This window comes from Primulina tabacum, chromosome 7 (genome assembly GCF_025594145.1).
Source record: "Primulina tabacum isolate GXHZ01 chromosome 7, ASM2559414v2, whole genome shotgun sequence".
In the NCBI taxonomy this organism is placed as follows: Eukaryota; Viridiplantae; Streptophyta; class Magnoliopsida; order Lamiales; family Gesneriaceae; genus Primulina; species Primulina tabacum.
In genome coordinates, this window is record NC_134556.1 from 36,536,013 (window position 1) to 36,558,832 (window position 22,820).

The window sequence follows — 22,820 nt, forward strand, 5'->3', positions numbered from 1 at the left end:
CATCAGAGGGGTCTAAAATTACAAAAATAACAAAAATAATGGAATAAAATTGAAATATGATAATATAAATCATCATTTTTGTAAAATGACAAATATATATAATATTAACTTAGCAGTTTTCCTTCAAATATTTAAGTTGTGAAACGTGCAAGGTACAGTAAAATTTGTTGTTTCCTTTGGATGCATTTAAATTCAAGTATTAAATTCTATATATATCAAGTTAAGTGTTTTTAATAATATTAAAAATTATGATGAAATTAAAATATAGCCATGAATTCTTACAATTCATAAACACTTGTCAAACATTTTTCTTCCATGTAGGAGCATCTAATTCCTTTCTGTTTGGTGGAATCGAATCAGAATATGCTTCATGTGCCCAGATTTTTTTCGAGATCCTTTGACGTTTGGGATACCCCCCACCATACGTTTTAAATGTTTTTGAAAAATTATTTGGCTGTAGTATTTGTTGTTATTATCCTTAGGTTTGTTATCTGTCCCCGTATATAGTTTACATAAAAATTTATTTTTTACTAAATTATTAAATTACAGTACAATGTTATTATACAAGATATATATATATATAATTTTGAAAACCATATTTGTTACAACTATAACTCAAACTCGACATCTCGTCATGAACTCGAGATCTTGATATAATATAAGATATAAGTCATCCACATTCAACTTGATCAGAAGGTTCCGATAATTGTGATAGCTAACACAAATTGAGGGTTACCTATATTATATGGAGAAAAACAAACACATATAACATTAAAATTAAACCGTTCACTAATTTGATAAAATTTAAATTAAATTCACGTGGCATTCATCTTAAGATCAGATGGGATTAGTTATGTCATTTGACCGTATCAAACCAGTTTCACAGCAGAATCAACTAGAGTCGGATTGTTTGGTAATGAAACCAAACCAATCTTGGATTCTCGTATGATACCAGATTTGATAGGTTCCGAGTTTATCGATTTTTTTAACTCAATCTAAAATCGAAATCGAATTAAGATAGTTTGATACCAAATGGAAATCAATTTTTTTAAATCATGTATCCAACGAAATTAGATATAAATATTATGTCAATTCATAATTTATTTATCAATTATACATATAACCGTATGAAATCGGTCCTAATCTACTTCCGATACGGATTCAAAATGCACCGAGTTAAAATAGTTTTGAATTATTTGAAACAAATCCAATTCAATTCACTTCAGACGAAAACTTGTGTGAGACGGTCTCACAGGTCGTATTTTGTGAGACAGATATCTTATTTGGGTCATCCATTCAAATCTCACGGATAAAATTCTATGAAATCGTCTCAAAAAGACTTATTCTTTGTTTTATGTGGAGAATTCGATTTGGTTTCAGATCGTTAATCATGCTAGATGAGACCACTTTGAGAGATGATCAGATCCATCAACACGTGTCCATTCTTATTTTAAACGTTAGATCCTAAGGTTACATCGTCCCTGTGATTTACGTAACGCAGAAGCTGCCAGTGAGATTAGATTCACAAGGATACACCGGACATTTCCTTCATCTTGGGGGAAAAAAAAATCTGATTCTCACTTTTTACCATCATTTTCCCATTTCCATATCACAGCCTTCACACGGCACTTCGTTACACACACTGCTGAGATCGCATTTTATGCTTTATCTTTGTGCGTGTGAACAAGCATTTGTTGTGGGCTTTTCTTGGAGCTGTTCTAATTTCATGGAGAAGTTCTGAAGATAACAAAAAGACATAAATTTTCACTATCTATACACGACGGGTGAGAAATCTATCATCTGCTTTGTTTTCTTTTACTTTAATGTTCATTTCACAGTGGGTTTGTATTTGATTTTATTTTAATGCATGTATAATTTGTTTATGAAAATGAGAAGTGGGATTTCCTTCGATCTGGGCATTGAATTCTGATCGTTGAATTATCTTCGACCATTTTAGTTAGTGTGTCTCACTGTGAGTCAAAGTTATGGTCTTCTTGAAAAAATTTGTTCTGCTTTTAGATTTTTGTACTTTATGTAAATTCCCGGCAATCCTCCAAATCCACAAATGTCCACGCTCTACACTGAAGAAAAATAAGATGGGGAAGATTATAATTATATGCTCTTCCTGTGAAGGTACTCGAGTAAGCGTCGTTTGAATTATGTGCCTTTTCCTGTAAAGGTACTCGAGTAAACCTTATCTAGTGCTATATAGATGTCACGTTTCTTCTGTTCGGCTCCTCTGCTGTTCTGTTATGTGATTTCTGATTAGCAGCGTGATGGTTTTACACGATATGTCTCGGTGTAGATAATCTTGGTTGCTACGCATCATCACGGCCAATATCATGTTTCGACGCAAGAGTAATTCCCCACAAGATGAGGAGAGTGTTGAGCTGCAGCACGCTCGCCAGGTAATTATAAATCCATGTTAATTTGAGAGCAGAACATTTATGCTTCTATGTGAAACCACAGTTTTTAGTTGAATTCGCCAAAGCAGAGATAAAAGAAATTTTTTCCCACCATTTTGAATGTAAACTACATCTGCTGATAGCCAAGAGTTGCGGCAAACTTCACATTACGAGGCCGAAAATTAAATAGCTTATGTAGAAAATCTAGCAAAAATTTTAGGACATTAGAAAATTGTTGTATAAATATTTATGAAAAATCAAGTGGGCAATGAAATTTGTATATAGGTTAGGCACATCAAATTTGATGCTATCTTTAAAGGTATTAATTCCTCCACAAAAGGTGCAAATGGTTCACAAAGAATTAACCTTCCAGGATACAAAACCTATAATCACCGCAATTCGAAGTTTGCACTCCCTCGAATTTTCAGACCAAGAGTTTTCAAGTCTTTATCAAAGTTGAATGTATATCTCTTTCTTTCTGTGAAGAACGTTGCTGTACTTATGCAAAAAAGATGCAATTTAAAATATTAGTTATGAAAGGTTGTCATGATTCACAAAGGGCCAAAAATCCCCACTGGTTGCCATCTCTGTTCTGTTAGACATAAGGCAAACAAGAGGTGATTCAGCAACAAGATTGATTTTTACAGACATTATATTTCAATTTGCAAGCACTGCTTCAGTACGTATATGGTTGAAATTTATCCTGTTTAAACCCTCTTGCAGATCAATGAGCTTAAAGCTTCTCTGGGGCCACTTTTAGGTCGCAATCTGCAGTATTGCACCGAAGCATGCTTAAAGAGATATCTGGAAGCTCGGAACTGGAATGTCGACAAATCAAAGAAAATGTTAGAAGATACATTGAGATGGAGATCAAGCTATAAACCCGAAGAGATACGTTGGGTAAGAGGCAAAAAAAGTTTTCCCATTTATAACTTGTGTAACCACTTCAATAAATTGTCCCAATCTGTAATCGTTTTTAGCATGAAGTTGCAATGGAAGGTGAAACTGGGAAGGTTTTTCGAGCAAATTTTCATGATCGTCATGGTAGGACTGTTCTTATTCTAAGGCCGGGGAAACAGGTACTCACTAGTCACTACTGAAGAATCTTGAAATTGTGATCAAATATTTAATCTTTCACTTTTCTTGTGAACTGTTATGGTTTTCCATTTTTTCAGAATACAAGTTCGATAGAAAACCAGGTTAAACACCTGGTGTACCTCATTGAAAACGCCATCCTCAATCTTCCAGAAGATCAAGAACAGATGGCATGGTTGATAGATTTCACAGGATGGTCTTTAAGCACCAGTGTCCCTATCAAATGCGCTCTGGAAACTGCCTCTATACTCCAAAATCATTACCCCGAAAGGCTAGCCATAGCATTTCTGTACAGCCCCCCACGCGTATTTGAAGCTTTCTGGAAGGTTTGTTTCCATAACTTTTGGATGTCACCATGCATGATTTTCGGTGTTAAGACCTGTATATATGTCCGAATTCCAGGTTGTGAAGTACTTTTTGGACCCCAAAACGTTTCAAAAGGTCAAATTTGTTTACATGAAGAACAAAGATAGTGTTGAACTCATGCGTTCATATTTCGACTTAGACAATCTCCCGACTGAGTTCGGAGGCAAAGCCACACTACAGTATGACCATGAGGAGTTCTCCATGCAAATGGCACGAGACGACGTTAAAGCTGCCAAGTTCTGGGGATTTGATCAGCACCAGTTTATTGGAGCTGAAGTGGCTCCAGAGCCTGAATGCCTCGTTCCACCAGTTAGTTGAAGTTTCTCTAGCTAAGGTGAAAATAAATCAAGTCGATTTAAAAATCATTTAATTTGTCTTCATATTAAACTTGAGTTTAGCTCAAATGTATTGATACTTCGAGCTGAATTTGTGCCTTGCCCCTGACCGTTCGATATTTCTTGAACTATCCACTAATTTTAGTATATGAAAGTACGAATAGGGGGGCAAAGGATTTTGCATTGTGCATTTTCTACTTTTCCCTTAAAATAGATTAATTGCATGGGCATTTCATGGAGAATGGGTGCCAAAATTTAGGGCAAAGATGAAATAGATATTAGATTAATGTATGCATACAAAGTGGATACAAGCCTATAAATGCACCAAGCACATGCAATTGAATGTGCATTGTGCTTATTCATTAAATGTCATCAAATGAATTGTCTAAAACAATATTATATTAAAATAAATATAACTTGCAAAAAGTATAAAAGTAGTTTTTCTTGTGAGACGGTCTCACTAATCTAAATCTTTATCTGTAAGACATGTCAATCTTATCGATATTCACAATAAAAAATAATACTCTTAACATAAAAAGTAATATTTTTTCATGGATGACCCAAATAAAATATTTGTCTCATAAAATACGATCGTGAGACCATCTCATACAATTTTTTGCCAAAGTATTATTTAACGTGAACAAGAAACATGTTTTATTTTCTTTAAGTTCGTGTTTCAGATCAATGACAAAGTAAAAAAAAATGGCTTTCAATAAATTTCATCATCAACATAAAGAATAACATTAACTTAAATTTAGAAATGATATGCCACTGGAAACTGAAAGCAACCATTTGATGGTAACATGTTCATTCTACTTACTCCGAAAATATTGTTTAATTTGTCGAACACAATATTAAATTTTATAATGATCACCCATATATGATATGGAAGACCAAAAGTTTTAAATGCTCATAATCTCGTCCAAAAAATAAAGAGCACAAAAGTAGAGTCCATCTCCAACTTTGTCTCATTTATCATGTAAACACGGTAAAAATCAGGAACACTCCTCATCTCCGGTCTGCCCTGTTTCTCTCAGAGAAACATTTAAAACGATTAGAACATGTATAAATATTGCAACATTTTTTAAATTTGGCCCCCTAATCTGTTTGTAAACTGCCAGTCAAATGATGCATCAAAGTCCAAATGTAGTGAATGTATAAATTTCATCCTTCCTAGAGACATTACACAATAAAATAATAGCAGGCTTATTTACGATCAGTAAAAAGTATATCAAAATGAACGAACACAATAAACAAATATAAAATTTTCAAGAAATAAGATGACGTTCCTTCTCACCTGCAGGAATGGATGCAAGGGCGTATCGCCTAAGTTGCTTGAAAGAAAGCAGTGTTTTCGAGGTTGATTTCCCAGAAGTTATGCAAGCAAAAACCGCTAATCTTGAGGCAGCAGTGAATGCAATAGATGAGCAACAACAACCCGTTGTAAAAGCCAAATCAATGACACGAGAGGCAGCTGACTTGACAGAAGACACTGGCTTTAAAAACTTCAAATATCAGGATTCGAGTCAAATAAGAGTACAGTATGGATTTTGGAGGGTATCTTGTACTATCTACCACATTGTCAGGCCATGAAAGTACTTAAAATCATCGCCGCAAAATGCCAGCTTACCCATATAGTTCTCTTAGCAAACTTCACGAACAAACAAGCAACAACACTATCGAGCTCCACTTTTCATGTCTACTGTGATTGGCCTGATGAATTACTCCAATCTCTAGGGTTTTCCAATGTTACTCTTTCTCAGATTGGTGACCCAGATGCTAATTTTGGATTATTGGAAGATCCACTAAATTTGTTCAATAAGTTACGCAGCTTGGCTAGATCTATTCAAACTCACCCAGATGATGGTACACCATGTGGCCGCTTGTATTTCTGGCAGGCCTCTGGTTCACCCTATCAAACAATTTCATGTGGGAAGTTTCAGTACAATACTTAATATACATATTTAACTTGCAGTTTTACGTTATAGAGGTAGGTGATAAATCTTATTACACGTTGTCAAAGACTTGATGATATTAAATGAGAGCAAATAATCCAGTTAGCAACTCTATAAGAAACATAAAGCATTGATGATAAACAAAAATGGTTCACTTTCTAGTCAAAAATTTCCATTGTCTTCAAGCTATCATAATCGAATTGGTAGAATCAACGTATAACGGGAGGTGCAGAACCTTTTTGACGCATAAATCAGCAAGGAGTTTAGTGTCTGACATTCTTCAACTTGAAAGGCATTAGCATAAAATCTGCACCTATGTTTCATGGTACTATAATGAAGAACTATAAGATGCTCTTTCTATTTTCAAAAAAATTCAACCACTTCGATTATAATGGGTGATTGGATAATTTCCATATGTATGATATCAATGCAAGAAGATAGAATGATTCCATCCATTGCAAATGCACATAAACCATTAAACTCTTCCATTTGCAATCTACAACTGCAAAAGGATATTTACAAATTACAAAAAAGTTCTTGACAAATGGATTGTGCTTCACAGCCTATAGTCCTTTCATTTTGTTATTTTCTTATCAATCAGAAAACATCAAGGGAAGTTGATATGGATGCTGACTATATACAAAAGGCGCGCTCTCTCAAATCTGGTGCAACTCAATCTCTGGACTCACACTGTCACACACGTTTGTCAAGATTTAGAAGATTGGCCAAAAACGAGAGGTCAAATGACCTGTTACCTTGAAAGTTGAAATCAAGCACATCAAAAAATATTTAATAAATCGAAATTTTAAAGCTTCAATGGGGCAACTTTGATATCGTGCGATACTGATGTACAACAAAAGATCAAATAAAAAAGCCTACAAAGACACAAACATAACATTGTATTACCGAGTGAACTCATACAAGGTATCCATAGAGCCGTTATTAACAGCACCTAAAATTGGTCATAAAAAATAATGTCACCTATTTTACAATTCATTTGGGTTCATGTCCAAGAACTGGTGGTTTAGGCCTTCTTGGAAATTAGTGCGATCAGACTTCAAGACAGTTCTTGATACCCTGCTCAAAGCTGTTCAGAGAATTTATTGTATCCTTAAGTGCAACCACAACTCTTTGCCTGCTTGACAATAAGATATGATACATAACATATTATGATTCCAAATCAAGAAATTTCCAAAAGTTTCTCAAATTTGAAGAGTGATTAGAATAGTGTGGTGTAGGCTAGCAAAGCACCTTGCCTTACATACCTGATAGTAGTCAGTGGAACATCCCCTTCTCTAGTCATGCCACTAAGAGATGTAAATGATCTGCATAAGAGATAAAAAATTTCTTGAATGAATCTGCTGAAATAATTTTTTTTAAAAAATGGTGATTATCTCTTACTTCCAGTCCCTTGATGTGAAAGCAGTTAGATGATTCCGAGAAATAAAAGCAACAGGCTAAGGATCAATCAACCAAATGAAAACATACTGTATGAGATCACTGAGTTTGGCTTCAGCTTTCAACTTGCTTGGATCTTTGTCATCAAGTAAAGAAGATGCATTATTCAGAATCAACTGGAATGTGCATACCTAAAACCAAGAGTATGGAGATTGCATTTAATTTTCCTTCTAAATGAAAACTATAAAATGTCATCAATTAAACTTCGTCAACCTACATTTTCTCCTCACTTATAAGTTACCATCAATCATCTTTTTTCAGCACTAAAGGTGGTTTGTTGTTGCAACTAGTGAGCACTATCATAAAAAAGAACGCATATGATGGATATAATCATATGAAAGTTGAAAACTAAGATTATTGAAGTCCATGGAGTCCAGTTAAGTGGAATTGCTTAATAGTAAGCAAATTTCTATTTTTTCATGTTTTACTGAGTTGCACGAGTCTTCAACCACGGAGTCAGACGGCATACAACATGTATGATATCTAATGTGGACGAGCACTAACTATAAATAAGCATCTAGGAGTTTAACAAAGCTAAGCACCATACTTGTCAGCAATCAATGCAAGAACATTTGCGCCGGCACTAGACAACACAAAAAACGTATCAAGTAGCAACAGTTTATTAACACAATATGAACTTTCTAAAACTGCAGTACAATAAACCAAATTGCAAACAAAAATTCATATTCATGGTTCTGTTTAAAAACATCACACACAATCTAAGATCAACTTAAAAACACAAGACGATCTTTCAAAAACCTAGGGTACAATAAACCATTTCGACAAGGAGAATACACTATCGACGCATGTTAAGGCTTTAAGGTCGAACTAACTGAAAATAATGAAGTTACCTCAACTCCAGTCTTGGATTGGAATACAACAAAAGAATTCCTGTCCTGAGGGACACAATCTCTAGCAGCAGAGACAAGCAGCTTCTGAACCTCCTCCAAATCATTTTTGCTGAACTCTGCTTCCCGTTCCGCTATGTCCCGCAAATTCATCGTGTCAAGTGTCAGCAATATCAAATGCCAAAGTGAAATAAGATAAACAAACAAATCCATGAAAACAAAGTTACTTAATAAGAGGTAAGCAGATCGAAGGAAATTGCGAGACGCGTCAACAGGCGCCAACAAAAACTTAGAAGATTTTTTCTTTTGTTCTTTAAGCCATTCCTTTGGTCCTGCTAATCATTTATTAAACCAAAAACGATAATCAAACAAGAATAATCGTGCTAAGTTTATACTTAATGTGAAATGTAATGGTGGAAAGAATGTGTACAGATGCCAAATGAGAATGCAGAAGCCGGAGGTGGTTGGACGAAATAAGGTAGGACGGGACCGATAATACACGAGAACAAAATGGCTGCATCTCTGCGGGAGATGGGTTCAGCTTCCAGGGATGGGCGGGGCAACTGTCCAAGTGATGGTGGATTTAAGGGCTTCCTTGGTGGGTGGACGGCAGGAGGTACGGAAGGGATAAGGGAGGCGGCGAACTGCGGCATGGCGGTGCTTTTTGGGCCGTATTTGGTTTATCGGAGGAAAAAAGCAAAATCGGAAAAAAAATGTTACCTTGGATCTTGCGGGGGATCGAACCCCGTGCCTCTCGCATGCAAAGCGAGCGCTCTACCATTTGAGCTACATCCCCTTTATGTCGTTTGTAAATTAAAACTTTTTAAATATCCAAATTCATCACAAAAAGAAATTAATGTGGGAAGCTACTCTGTATATCAAAGCCAGGTTTGATTTGTGAGAGTATTATTATTTTTTGTGTTTATTATTATTTAAAAAAAAAACACATAACATAGCACTTTAAAAAATAGTATCTTTTCCCCAAGAAAATTATGATCAATTAATTCATTGTACTTTGTTTTTGACTATAGTCTTCTCCATATATATTATTGAAATTAGAGATGGTTATACTCTTGACTCGTCCTGAGTTTTACCCTAATCCAAATTTTTTAGGTAAAGATATATAGATATTTACTCTTAGTCTATTTTTTTTTTTTTTGGGTAAAAATAGGTACATATTTAAGCCCAATTCATATTTTTTTTACTGATAACACTAGAGGTATAGTTTGGTATACTGTATAATAGATGAATTGATAAATAATCTTACTTATCTCACGTTTGATATCTTTTTAGAAACTCCATTTAATATCACGGGCCCGTAATAAATAATTTTATACAAGGATAAAATATCGAGATGTGATAATTTTAATTTAATGATAAAAACACCACAAATGACTTAATTAGTCCACAAAATAAAAAATCATAATCCCTATCAAATATTTTTATTTATTTTTATATATTATCAAAATAATGGTGTTTTGAACTCGAGATATATAAATAATTTTTTATAAATATTTAAAGTTTCCTCTTGTAAAAAGCCATTGCCTTTCGACCTTAATATAAAATTAAAATCAAATAAATATTTTTATTTATTTTTATATATTATATAATATGATAATTATATAAATGGACTTGAAATAATTATATAAATGATTTTTATAATCTCAATAAAATTATTAGTATCACTCGATTAACTGTTTGACTTGACTCACAAAATTAAGGGCTCAATTATCATATTTATATAATATATAAAATTAGGTAAAAATAAATAAATCATGCCAGCACTGTCGGCGCATGAACAGAAAAGAAATATGAACTCAAGCAACAACTTTGAAATTATAAAATTTATTATAATAAGGTTAATTTTATCATTACAATATAATATATAAATTTAATAACTATTATTAAAATTATACCAAACATTAAATATAATATCATACATCTTATTTATCCTTAACTTATTCTTATATTATATATCACATATTTATCCTATTATGTATACTAAACTAAGCATTTAGTTTGGTACAAGGTCTATTTTATCAATTATAAAAGTATATTTAAAATACAATAAAAATAGTTTTAAAATGTAAAGTTAATTATTTATATAATGGTGTTTTGAACTCGAGATAATTATATTTTTACATGTTTATCAATTATTTATTTAATAAAGTTAATTTTAAAAGTATATTTAAAATACAATAAAAATAGTTTAAAAATGTAAATTTTGAATATAAGTGAAATTGATTGTAGATTGCAATAATTACATATTAATTTAAATAATATGCAAATTTTGAAAAACGATATTGGTTAAAATATTTTTTTCCTAAAAATAATATCTTATTTTAGATACACTAGGAGCGATTAGTTTTTTTTTTTTTTGAATTTTTTTTATCATTGTCATTTTGCTAACTATCTCTATATTAATATCTCATATTCGATTTATTACATTAAGTTAAGTTGAAGCTCAACTTCTATAGTATATCTTCATTAAACATATAATGAAATTACTTTTTCCTATATATATAGACATAATTTACTGCGTTAAGGTTTTTTTTTTAAAGGATTTATTACGTTAAGTTAAAGCTTACAATAACTTTCTTTCCTGTTCTATATTATGATATTTTTTAAAAAAATATATAATAAAAATGATTTGTTCATGATAAATTGAAGTGTATATAAAGCAAAAAAAAAGAAGTAATAATATTACTCTTTTTATTTAATTGTTTTATATACGAACAATTTTAAAATTGAAGATTTATATTTTTTATTTCAAACCTTGAGTTAATTTTTGAAATTTGCTTTGAATATTTTTATATTTGATTGATTGATTTTATTTAGTAATTAAATTTTTTTTATAATATCTATCTATATTCGAAATCAAAAATTCAATAATTTATTTTTTAACGAATAGAAACAAAAAAAAATATGGGTATCTGATTATCTAACTTCAATATACGTGGAGAGAGGAGATTTAAAGACAGAATATCCGGAATCTCTTTCTTAATCAATCAATAATTGTTTTTTTCTTTCTAAATTTTATTTTTAATTAAATGATATTAAAAAAATAGTAAATGGAGAAAAATTCCAGGTAGGAAATTAGTCCGTGGACTCCATCCACAACCTTAGGACATTGCTAAAATACGCCGGTGGCTTCCTTACCCGGAATCCCTCCTCCTCTTCACCCGCACACTGTCAGTTATATAATACAGATTGTTTTATATTACATATTTTTATTTTTATCAATAAAAAAGGGAAAACTACGCAATCACCGCCACGTCAGCTACTCATACATTTCACGCCGCTACCAAGCCACCACACCAAAAGGAGCACCTCCGCTGTCCGCCGCCACGTGGCGGGAGTTGACTCCGATTACAGCTAATTCGATGCCTTCTCATCATATTGATGCTGAAATTCCTCCGCACCTTTGCGTAAGAGAACAAAGTGAAAGGTGAGAAACTGGAAAAGCAGTAGAAAAATACGAAATTCCTCAAAACGGAAATGAAACAAGGCTTGCTGCTGAAGCTGGGTATTAAATGCATCAACAACAAGGAGTATCGAATCCCATTCGTGATTGGCAGTTTTTGCTGCTGATTGATTTTCCTTCGCATGTTGGGAAATGTATATATAATAATTTAAAGAAGATGCGCGTTCCCAAAGCCCGTTCGCTTTCCCTTTGCCTCTCGATCTTTTCCTCTCCCTTGACGTTTCGCGAACAGTCTTTGTATCCACTTCCGTCACCGAGAGGTCCACATTTTCATTCCGGAGTTTTCTGTTCTTCGATTTCTCATCGTTTGCCTAGTGAAAGGAAGGTGAATCGTAGCAGAGGTTTGTTCACTTGCTCGACTGACATGGTTTAGGCTACTCACTTTAAAGTTTATCTTTCTTCTTTTTTTGGTGACCTGTTTCCACGAAATGTTGTTGAACTTGAACGTTGATAGTTTTTTTTTTTTGTTCTGATTATGGCTGACATTTAGTTTTATTGATTGCTGGGAAAGTTTTGCTTTCTTGCATGGTTTATTCTCGGCGGACTCTAAATTTAGTCATGATTTAATGTAAATTGAGTGAAAAATTTTAAATTTTTAGAAATATCACTTTGAATTTAGTGGGACTGGGTCTGCACCTGTTTCACGGAAAGTTATTTTTGTTCTTGAGCTGCTTTTACTCTAGTCCAGCGTCCTTTATTGGTTCATACTGTTTACCTATTTCAGTCACGTCTTTTCAAAGATATATTTAATCAATGACAGAAAATGTTTCCATCAAATGTTGAGTGAAAGCATTCATTTTGTAAACTTTCATATGATGCTCCATTCTTGATGAAATATATCAATTTCCTTATGATTGGTTAATGGTTATTCTTTATTAATTATGAAATAACGTCAAAATCTCTCTGAAAAACAGTGGTGGAAACATATCAAACAACAGCGAAACATATAGTTGCGTGTCTGCAGAGAAATGGACTCTTAATTACTGATTTGATCTTCTCCTGCTGATTTATTTCTAATCGTGTAGATATCATGTCGTGAGTTAATCATTGCGGCGTTCATAATTTCAGTAACATTATTTACTGCTATTTTTTCCATCTCTTTTCATTCTTTATGTTTTAAATGAATCAGGCTATAGTCAACTTCATACCAGTAATATAATGGAAAGCAAACCACTGCAGTTGGATGGGACTGGCTCCAGGGAGGATGATAAGTACCCATTGGTGTGGTCATCCCCAGGAGGGCGGACGATTGTTAGAGGAAAGCAAATCTTTTGCAATAGATCTTTAAACATGAGGAATATCGTGGCTGTAGGATTTGATATGGATTACACTTTGGCACAGTACAAATCAGAGACTTTTGAGTCACTTGCCTATGAAGGCACAGTCAGAAAGCTGGTCAATGATTTGGGGTATCCTAAAGAGGTTTGACTATTTTATTGGTACTAAACCATTTCCGTTAGAACTAGTCTAAAGAATGAAAGCATATAATGATGTCTATAGATGAAGCAGTAAACTAATGCAATTTCTTTTAGTTACGTATTTTAAAATTTGAATCCCCACTTCCCCACAATCTTACAAGCAAAAAGAACTTTGCCTCATTTGTTAAGAGAATGATGTTATGCGGATGTTTCTTGTTTCTCTGTTAACTTCCTATTTTCAAGAGTGAAGATATTTAATGTTTTAAAATAACTCGCTTTGTGTAGTTGCTGGACTGGTCTTTTGATTGGACTTACATGGTCCGAGGGCTAGTTCTGGATAAAAAGAGAGGCAATATATTAAAGGTAGGTGCACTTTACTAGTAATGCATTTATCATTTTTGTTTTTTGTTTTTTTTTTTTGTTTTCTAAATTTGAAATCTGGTTAAATGTATTTGTACTTCTCATTTGGTTATATGATTCATAGATGGATCGACACAAGTATGTAAAGGTGGCTTATCATGGATTCAGAGAGTTATCTAAGGAAGATAAAGTTGCCGCTTATGGAAATACGTTGATTCGTGATTCATTCGATGAGCCTGAATATGCTCTCATCGATACCCTTTTTTCTCTCGCGGAAGCTTATTTGTTTGCCCAACTTGTTGACTTCAAGGACAACAATCCGGGAAAAATTCCGGCGGAGTAAGAGAAATATTTCAGCTATGTTTGGTTTTGTTTTTGGTTTTTCGCTAAATATTTTCTGAAAATATTTTTTCAGAATAAATGGAAATTATGTTGTATGTTTGGTTTTAGTTAGAGATATTCTACTTTATATATCAAATTATCATCATGTAATAAATGTGTGAGTTCTTTATGTCACAGATATATGTGGTATTTAAAATTTAAAACATAGTTATTGCATAGGGATAAAATAGAATAACACCATTGTTATTGGGGATGATGAAATTCAAAATAATCATGCTGGGGGGAAGTTGAAATAATGTGAAAATGCGAATTTGAAAATAAATTGAATTTTGAGGATAATAAATTGGGCAAGTTACAGCAGAGTAAGAATACTTTATGTTCCTGCATTGGTTATTAATAATTTGGGAAGCAAATAATTATATTATGTTAGACCAGCACAGCCTTTTTATATAAAAATATAAATTGATTTACAGCAATAAGAGTAAAAACGAGGAAAAAAATCTCCAACAAAAACGAGGAACTAATAACATCATAATCCTAGGAAATTAATAATATACATTCTTAATATAGTAAATCAAAATCCATTGGGGATTCACAAAAAAACGAGGAACTAATTACATCATATATATATAATGGATTCTTTCCACGTTATCTTCAAGTCCTCTAAAAGTATCTTGATCCATGGGGATTCACATATTCCTAGAGTCATTGCTCTGAACTCTGCCTCTGCATCGATCTTACTACTAAGTTTTCTTACTTGTCAAATGCGAGCCTACGGAATCTACATCAGTGTAAAATTTAAGAGGCATTCACCATTTCTCTTTAACAGGATTGTCTCACTAGGATTCCTTTTTTAGTTAATGTAGTAGCCTGTTTACTATCTGCAAATGAATTTCTTTGGGATTTTGCTTAAATTTTCTTACCATACTTACAACAAACAAGTCTGGCCTAGTATGAGCTAGATATATGAGCTTCCTTACTAGCCTATGATACATTTATATGTCAACGGCTGGATATTGATTTGTTTCGCCAAGTTTGTGATTCGTGTCAATTGGTGTGGATGCTAGTTTACACGTCGACTTTCTTGTTTCCTTCAAACGGTCTGTGAAATAAGAATGCCTTCGCTGGAGTGGGCTACATCAATTTCCAAAAAGTTACTAAAGTTTACCAAGTTCTCTTATCTCAAATTCCCAGGCTAGACATTTTTTCAGGGCTCGTTTTTCCTTTTCATTGTTACCTTTCATAATTATATATCATCAACATAAAACAAGAGAGCTGTTACTCCCCCTGAATATGAGTCCTTAACCCTGTTTATACACTATGACTAATATCACTTTGGAAATATACCAAACCAAGCTCTAGGAAATAGTCATGTGACCATAAAATGCTATGTTTAACTTGCAACCTTGCTACTTCTCGTATTCCTTTTGAACCTTTGAGGAATTATGATGAATGTGTCCTATTCTAAGTTACCATGAAGAAAAACATTTCTTACATCGAATTGTTTCAAATACAAGCAGAAGTTGGTGATAATGATAGTAGAATTCTGACTATGTTTATCTTGGCCACTGAAGCAAATATATCCTGTTGGACAACACCATAAGTACGCGCATGACCGTTATCGTAACAGGAAATAGCTCAATCAACCCCATGTTTGAATGCATTAGGCGCACTTAATGCTCAATAAACTACCAGTATTTTAGTTTCCACTTTCAACATTAATATTAGAATAGTTTAAGGTTATATTACAAAATAGAATAATACAACTTTTATATTGAATTTTAACAGTCTGAAATTCTTTCCCCAAAAGAATTCAAGATTCATTCCTTTTTCTCCAAATTAACTCGAATAAAATGAGTTTGTTTCAAATAACACCAAGATGAGCCACATGAAAATATGAGATTGAATCAAAGTCAACCAAAATTTAGACAATGTTTAGCTTTTTTTATATGTGATATAATTATATAAACAACTAATATTATAATTTTAGAACTTTTGTGTTTTTTGGAACATGATTATCGATACATACATGTTTGGTTTTAAAATTATCATGTTTATATATTATTTTATCTGTTGTTTTACTTGACATAATTAAGATTATATTAAAATAAAAAAGATTATTTACGCTTAATATTTGATTAATAAAGCTTAATATTTGAATGCTTAATTGCTTTTTTAGAACCTTGGTCCTTGACCATTGTGAGTGTCTCGGGAAAAGTGTACACTTTATGTAGTTAACAAATCGAACATTTTGTAAAGCTTATCGATGAGGTTATTCTGTCGTAGACTGAATCAATAAAAACTAAGCAGACAAAATCTAACAAGTTTTGTCAGCTCTGACAAAGAATATGTTGCCTTCTCTCTTCTGGTCCTGGATAATAAAATTTGACAAAAAAACACATTTGTTTGAGCATTTGAGGTACCAATGTATTTTCATGTAGTATTGAGGCTTCTACTTCAGCTTATTGCTATTAGCTATTGTTCTTGAAAATACATGCCAAGAAGAAAAATGCTTGAAACCGTTGGAGGAAGATAATCAAACATATTAATCATTCTACTGTAAATTTTAGTATGAACTGCTGTATCTTTGTAGGTTTGAAATGCCAACTATATGTTGTTGTGACCATACGGAGCTTGATTATATTGACTTAGGAGACTATGAGACTATACGATTTCCTGCCTATGCTGGGCATGAGCATTTGTTCCAACATATTCATTGATTTTCTTTTCTAATTTATGTAAACCTTATATTGATGTTTTGCACGTACTGACGTGGCAGATACGGTCGCATGTATAAAGATGTTCGAGCTGCAGTTGATTTGTGCCATCGTGATGGGACATTAAAGAAGATGGTTGCAAAAGATCCTAAAAGGTATCCTAAAAATCAAATACCACGTTAAATTACAGAATAACAATTGTCTTTCCAAATAATGCGTAACTGCCTGAAAATTTGCCTCTGTTTGCTAATTATCTTTATTAGTTTCATCAATAACATGACTTTCTTTGTTTGTGAGCAGATACTTTTCTTCTGACTCATATGGTTTTCCATCTTTCCTATTTGGTTTGAAACCGGGATTGACTTTCTGCGACTGCTAATAAGTTAAGGGACATGCTAAAATTACATGCATTCACCTTACATGACGAATCATCATTGTTAATCATCATTGTTACGTACAATTTTATCAGCGGTCAATCATGGCACGAATGCCACCATTTAAACAGTGTTTGGGTTTCAAAAGACAATGAACACTAGGACTTCTTAAATATACAAATACTCCTACAACAGGCTTGTCATCGGCTTCACATACTTGAGATTAAAATAGCTTTGTAGAGCTAAAATTACCATTATATGAACATGCTGATGGAGTATTCTCATGCGATCAAAAATATTTCATGTCGCGTAATTTTTGAATCATATGACATGACTTTGGCATCTTAAGATGTACAAAAAATGTTGATATTACCACTCGTATATGTGGGGACTGTCATTTGGGAAACATAGATTATGGTTGCCAGAGCATGAAAATTCTTATATCAACCGCCATCATTATTTCATTTAATTCTCTGGAAGGATGCTTAATGTTATGAAAATTATATAAATAAATGACAACAAATTGTTGAACTTCATTCGTACTAAATTTTATTTGAGAATTTCAAACCTCCAGGTCATGTTTGTTGAAAATGACAAGCATCCGTGGTTCTAGTTGTAACAAAAAAATGCCTTCATTAATTGTAGCTGAACCATTTTGGCAGAAATTGCTCCATTTATGCTCAATACTTGCAGGAAGTCGATCTTATGTTCTACGATCGTACTTATTTACTTTCCACACTTTCCGTGCTTCTTCTTGTGGCCTGATATGCTTAGAATCATCTTTGTCATAACCTGTTCCGAGCTTTGGCCTCTTGATTTTATCTTAATCCAGATCTCCATTACCTCACTTTATGAATATTGGTATTATTGAGCGATTTCTGTCCTTTGATATAACAACGTTTGTGCATGAATAACCTCTTGCAAATGACTAGTTCAAAGAATGGAAAGACCGTGTTGAGAGTTTTTTGTCACCTCTGCTGGTGAAGGAATGATAATCCCAATTCCAAGATCAAACCTTTATTTGTCCATTATTTTGTGTTGCCAGATATATCAATGAGGACATTTCTATAGTTCCCATGCTAAAGATGCTAAGAGACTCTGGTCGTGCTACATTTTTAGTGACTAACAGGTATTGATTCCATGAACCTGAAGCTATGTATATGTGTTCCCTTCTCAAATTTAATTGTGATCTCCTATTGTTTTTTATTCAGCCTTTGGGATTATACAAACATCGTAATGAACTTCCTGTGTGGCCCACAAGCATTGGATGGTTGCTCTGCCTCAAGTTTTGACTGGATTCAGTATTTTGATGTTGTTATTACTGGCAGGTAATAAGCTTTTCCTGATGCTTGAAAGTCTTTCTGCGGTGCCTAAATGATTCTGTTTTTGGCCATTTTAACTTATCACTTGACCAGATTTGAAAGAATGAAGTAGACAAGTGACCAAATGATAATAAATTGTCTTAATGATTTTGGTGGGACCATACTGTCTTTCCCATCACGACGTATAAAGCATCTCTATATGAATTCTTCCTCATAATTTTTCCCAGTTCTAGTTTATCTCTGAACCGAATTCAGAAGAGAACAAACAACAATAATTCATCTTAATGCTATTAATACCATGATTTTTCATTCATTAATACAAGGATAACAACATGTTTCGGATGGATTTTAGCATTCATTTTTGGAAAAATTTAGCCTGTTATTTTTGTGAGGGGGTGGCTGGGGGATTGAGTTGCAAATGACTTTCCTAACTTGCGTCAATTTATCAAATGAAAATGAGTCAGCAATCTAAGATACTGATGCCTCACTTCTATGGTAGTTCATTTCTCACTTCAAAATAGGTGTAAAACACTTTCCGACTGATACTTTGTTAATATTTCTCATAATGGACTATCTCCAGACACTTTTATGCCATTATTGTTTTTCAGTGCAAAACCAAGCTTTTTCCATGATGAAAATCGTGCTAATCTATTTGAGGTTGATCCTGAGTCAGGAATGCTTCTTAATACTGATAACGGAACCCCTATGCCTCAGGTTAGTTTATATTAGGGCTGGAAAAATCCCCCAAAATCCTTTAGGAGGGTTACGGGATGGGGATTGGGTAGAAGGGTTATGGGACGGGGATTGGGTAGGAGGAGGGTTGTGGGACTGGTCCCCTAGTTTATTTCATCCTGGTTTTTCTGAATTGCGTGCTACTTTTCTGTGAGCCGGATTCAATTTTTTAATTTTTCCTAGGTGGATTCTTCTCTGAGGCTTCCATTGAAGAACCTAGACACAAACTTCCAAGTTTTTCAGGTACATATATACCTAACAGCAGACATAAATTAAGTCGTTAAGTGAAAGAAAATCAGCAGGACTTAAGTTTTATTTTCTGTAAATGTTGATTCTTCAGTCTGCTGCTTTATTGTGATTCTCTGTTAAATTACATTTTCAGGGAGGAAATGTGGGTCATCTTCACAAATTACTGTCCATAGAGTCAAGCTCCCAGGTAAACTTTCTTATTTGTGAAGATGTCTTTCCATGTCTTGATGTTTTTATTTTGTTTAAAATATATTTGCTATTTCAAATGTCATTAAATTGCCGAATACACATTTGAATGCATGAAGGGACACATGTCAATTTTCGATAATTGTAGGCATAGTTATCTAAAACCTTAGGTCGTGGATGCGAATTATCTGATGGCAAAGTTTTATGGATTCAACTTTGCTAATGAGTTTCTTCTTGCATGTGAGTCGCCTCACACCCTCATCATTCAAGAAACGAAGTCATTGAAAGTATTTCGCATTTTCAGGCCATGTATATCACTATAAGAAGCTATTGCAAAAATGCGGAATGAATTTTTTCCCGACTCTCGAAGAATATCCTTAACTTAAACCAAGTTAATTAAAAAACAAATGAATATCACTCCTATGCACTTCTTGAAGAGTAAATTTGTTTCCTGATAAAGTGTAGTTACTGAACAGTGATATAGGAAGGTATAACGTGTAACTTTTAATCCTTGGTGTTGCTATGTTTTTCATCAGTTGGAAGCTTTATGTCTTTTACATCAGTTTGTACGAATACTCATTTTCTCTGTATGAGTATTCATTTCTCTGTCACGTGTTAGGTGCTTTATGTTGGGGACCATATATATGGAGATATTTTGCGCAGTAAAAAAATTTTAGGTATGTTTCATTATTTCTCACATTATTGTGGTGCTTCTATATGTGTATTTTTTTTTTCTGGTTGACTCCTTTAACCCTATACTTTTGCTTGTATATCCTAAGGTTGTTGACTTTTTAAGTAACTTGGCAAATAAATTGCATGTGATATGCCAAACATTTTTCCGCAAGACGAAAGTTGCCATGTGTTCTGTTTTTTCTGTGTAAAACTTGTTATTAAGCTGAATTCATAGTAATTCCAATTATTAGTATCAGGTGTACAGGAACTTTAATTGAATCTTGTAAATAAAGCGATTGTCGTTTTTAACCTAAATCAGCACAAGTGATACAGTTTTGGGAAAGAGTTTTGAGAAATGTATTTGAAGGTAGAACTAAATTGGAACTGGAGTTTAAGTACTGTCAGATTTCATTTTTTCGCAGGTTTCAATTCAGATGATTATTGTTTAACATTCTTGTAATATACCTGTACAAGCATCTTATAGTCCTTAGGTTTTGAAAATTTATGTTTCTTTCTCAGTCTGGTTCAGAATAATATCATCATTTGTAGGTTGGAGAACAATGCTTGTTGTTCCAGAGCTCGAGAAGGAAGTCGAACTTCTCTGGACATTAAGGGATACACGCAAGGTAAACAACCTTGTCTGGCTGACTGACCTTTTTAGCACTGCAGTTGATCGTTCAATGATGGGCTGAATGCTGCAAATACCAGTGCATTTGTCCATCTTTGATCTCCTAATATAAGATTTTTAGGCCTTGGAAGAATTTTATTTTGGGTGTACTCATTTTCTCAGTTTTCTGCTGAATTGATTAGATCTAGCGGTGCGACATTGGGTCTGAGAAAGTGATTCCGTTCTGTTTTGACTGTGTTCTCTTCTAGTTTTCATTTGCTCAATGCCCCAATTCCCTGATCTTGGTTTGGTTGTCTTTTTTATTCTGAATAAATCATGTACTACTTTTAGCAACTTCAAATATTGAGGAATGAACGTGATCACATCGAAGACAAGATACACCATCTAAAGTGGTCTCTCAGGTGAGACTTTCAACTCTTTGTTGTTCTTCCGTGGTGAAATCTGGCATTGCCTTACAGCTTCAGTTGTCAAAGTCATTCTGACCGCTGCTGTCCCATATTCATCTGTACTATTCGACATGTAAAAGAGCTGGAAAAGTTGTGTCCTCTTCTCATAGAAAAATCGTGCATCTCTTTTTAGGTTCGATGAGGTGAATGTTGTAAATAAGGAAAGCAAACTAGCCGAGGTTGAAAAATTGCAGGTTAGTGAATAATATGTTGATGAGTAGCATCAGATTCTTTAAGTTTTAGGAGAAGTATGTATTCTTTCTATGCGTAATTGGTTCATCTGCTTCAGATGCTGAAAATATCTTTCCTGAATTTTGCCCAAATTGTTTTCCTACCAGTCTCAGCGGGAAGAAGTTCGGTTGAGTCATCAAGAAGCTCAAAGAGAATGTCATCAAGAGGTAAGAAGTTGCTATTAGTTGCTTATCTTTAGCACATAACAAGGTTATTTTTATCCGCGATCATTCCAAAAGTCAAGTGTTACATGTATCATCAAATATGTTCAGTTTCACAAGGTTTGGGGACAACTGATGAAGACTGGCTATCAGAATTCTCGCTTTGCACATCAGGTCAGACGTAAAAAAATCAGTAATGATGGTGTGTTTCCTTTTATTGTTGATTTTGAATCATTTTTGTTTGGAGTTATTTCAGGTGGAACGATTTGCTTGCCTGTATACTAGCCAGGTTACCAATTTGAGCCTGTATTCCCCAGACAAATACTACAGGCCAAGCGAAGATTTCATGCCTCATGAACTTGATATGATCTCTTCGTGAATGATTCACCTCCTTGTATATATCCAGTTATTATTGGTTTTTCGGAAGCATAGTTTGATTGGTTTCCCCAGAATCATGGAATAGGTTTTGTATGATGGTATACTGTTAATATTATCCCAGTTGAAATGTAAATTGTTTATGATTATATATAATCTGCAGTTTGAAGGTAAACTGATAATGAGAACAAATGTTAACCGTTGGGGAAAAAAGATACATATCTTACTTTTATTATTTTTTAAAGATGAGATTTTTGTGTTCGAGGAATAAATAAATAAATAAATGGCAAAAACTCGTGTGAGATGTCTCACGGGTCGTATTTTGTAAGACGAATTTTTTATTTAGTTCATCCATTAACTCTTTAGCTTTTTTAAGCTATTTCATCCGAACTGTTTATTCGTGGAGTGCGGTCGTTCTATTCATAACCACGAATGAATTCGATTGTCCAAATCGCGTGTGTTTAGCAAAATACAATGTATTGAAAGAATCAAAAAAGCAAGAGCAAATCAGACGATTAGCCTTTCTATAGTGGATGTAGTAGCATCAAACTTAGGATGAGAGGGCACACGTCAACCCGAAAGCCAAGGGGTTTTTGATCAAAGAGAAGTCTCAAACCTGATGATTCAATGAGAGAACATGGTTCTTCCCTTAAATCCCTTC

General features: G+C 33.6%; 4 protein-coding genes and 1 long non-coding RNA gene across 8 annotated transcripts; 3 read left to right on the forward strand and 2 right to left on the reverse strand.

Moving 5' to 3' along the window:
* Positions 1-1,558: 1,558 nt before the first annotated feature.
* LOC142551588 (uncharacterized) lies at positions 1,559-2,415 on the reverse strand. The gene is made up of 2 exons (XR_012821591.1): positions 2,323-2,415; positions 1,559-1,803 (listed from the first exon to the last, which is right to left on the reverse strand). It is a non-coding gene; the product is annotated as an uncharacterized LOC142551588 (long non-coding RNA).
* Positions 2,300-5,642, forward strand: LOC142551586 (uncharacterized). Of its 2 annotated transcripts, XM_075660897.1 has the most exons (6): positions 2,300-2,408; positions 3,129-3,305; positions 3,386-3,484; positions 3,581-3,826; positions 3,903-4,200; positions 5,505-5,642. In XM_075660897.1, the coding sequence occupies exons 1-5, from the start codon at positions 2,343-2,345 to the stop codon at positions 4,182-4,184; spliced, it is 870 nt and encodes a 289-aa protein (XP_075517012.1). In that variant the 5' UTR covers positions 2,300-2,342; the 3' UTR covers positions 4,185-4,200; positions 5,505-5,642. The 2 variants fall into 2 exon arrangements, with proteins under 2 accessions (XP_075517012.1, XP_075517011.1); XM_075660896.1 differs by lacking the exon at positions 5,505-5,642 and having other exon boundaries at positions 3,903-4,440.
* Positions 4,443-6,156, forward strand: LOC142550732 (uncharacterized). The gene is given in 3 exon segments (XM_075659804.1): positions 4,443-4,446; positions 5,505-5,690; positions 5,693-6,156. Coding segments are annotated over 3 exon segments (654 nt in total).
* An 861-nt stretch (positions 6,157-7,017) lies between these two features.
* Positions 7,018-9,215, reverse strand: LOC142551587 (uncharacterized). 2 transcript variants are annotated; one of them, XM_075660898.1, is made up of 6 exons: positions 8,893-9,215; positions 8,690-8,797; positions 8,466-8,596; positions 7,645-7,745; positions 7,422-7,481; positions 7,018-7,291 (listed from the first exon to the last, which is right to left on the reverse strand). In XM_075660898.1, the coding sequence occupies exons 1-6, from the start codon at positions 9,113-9,115 to the stop codon at positions 7,207-7,209; spliced, it is 708 nt and encodes a 235-aa protein (XP_075517013.1). In that variant the 5' UTR covers positions 9,116-9,215; the 3' UTR covers positions 7,018-7,206. The 2 variants fall into 2 exon arrangements, with proteins under 2 accessions (XP_075517013.1, XP_075517014.1); XM_075660899.1 differs by lacking the exon at positions 8,690-8,797.
* Positions 9,216-11,553: 2,338 nt separating this feature from the next.
* Positions 11,554-22,290, forward strand: LOC142551589 (uncharacterized). 2 transcript variants are annotated; one of them, XM_075660901.1, is made up of 17 exons: positions 11,554-12,287; positions 13,076-13,368; positions 13,650-13,727; positions 13,849-14,063; positions 16,846-16,938; positions 18,203-18,286; positions 18,369-18,485; positions 19,088-19,193; positions 19,395-19,454; positions 19,594-19,647; positions 20,266-20,323; positions 20,868-20,944; positions 21,277-21,347; positions 21,526-21,586; positions 21,682-21,790; positions 21,896-21,958; positions 22,041-22,290. In XM_075660901.1, exons 1-17 carry the CDS (start codon positions 11,996-11,998, stop codon positions 22,067-22,069), a joined length of 1,860 nt encoding a protein of 619 aa, XP_075517016.1. In that variant the 5' UTR covers positions 11,554-11,995; the 3' UTR covers positions 22,070-22,290. The 2 variants fall into 2 exon arrangements, with proteins under 2 accessions (XP_075517016.1, XP_075517015.1); XM_075660900.1 differs by having other exon boundaries at positions 11,557-12,287; positions 21,731-21,790.
* Positions 22,291-22,820: the final 530 nt, after the last annotated feature.

Excerpts from the sequence above, each read along its gene's own strand:
- LOC142551589 (XM_075660900.1), top strand. The coding sequence starts at position 11,996 with ATGCATCAACAACAAGGAGTATCGAATCCCATTCGTGATTGGCAGTTT. Across the intron at positions 19,194-19,394 it reads ACGGAACCCCTATGCCTCAG|GTGGATTCTTCTCTGAGGCT; the intron begins GTTAGTTTATAT and ends AATTTTTCCTAG. Across the intron at positions 20,945-21,276 it reads CATTAAGGGATACACGCAAG|CAACTTCAAATATTGAGGAA; the intron begins GTAAACAACCTT and ends TACTACTTTTAG.
- LOC142551587 (XM_075660898.1), bottom strand. The coding sequence starts at position 9,115 with ATGCCGCAGTTCGCCGCCTCCCTTATCCCTTCCGTACCTCCTGCCGTC. Across the intron at positions 7,746-8,465 it reads AATCCAAGACTGGAGTTGAG|GTATGCACATTCCAGTTGAT; the intron begins GTAACTTCATTA and ends TCTTGGTTTTAG. Across the intron at positions 7,482-7,644 it reads AAACTCAGTGATCTCATACA|ATCATTTACATCTCTTAGTG; the intron begins GTATGTTTTCAT and ends TCTCTTATGCAG.
- LOC142551586 (XM_075660897.1), top strand. The coding sequence starts at position 2,343 with ATGTTTCGACGCAAGAGTAATTCCCCACAAGATGAGGAGAGTGTTGAG. Across the intron at positions 3,306-3,385 it reads AACCCGAAGAGATACGTTGG|CATGAAGTTGCAATGGAAGG; the intron begins GTAAGAGGCAAA and ends AATCGTTTTTAG. Across the intron at positions 3,485-3,580 it reads TTCTAAGGCCGGGGAAACAG|AATACAAGTTCGATAGAAAA; the intron begins GTACTCACTAGT and ends CCATTTTTTCAG.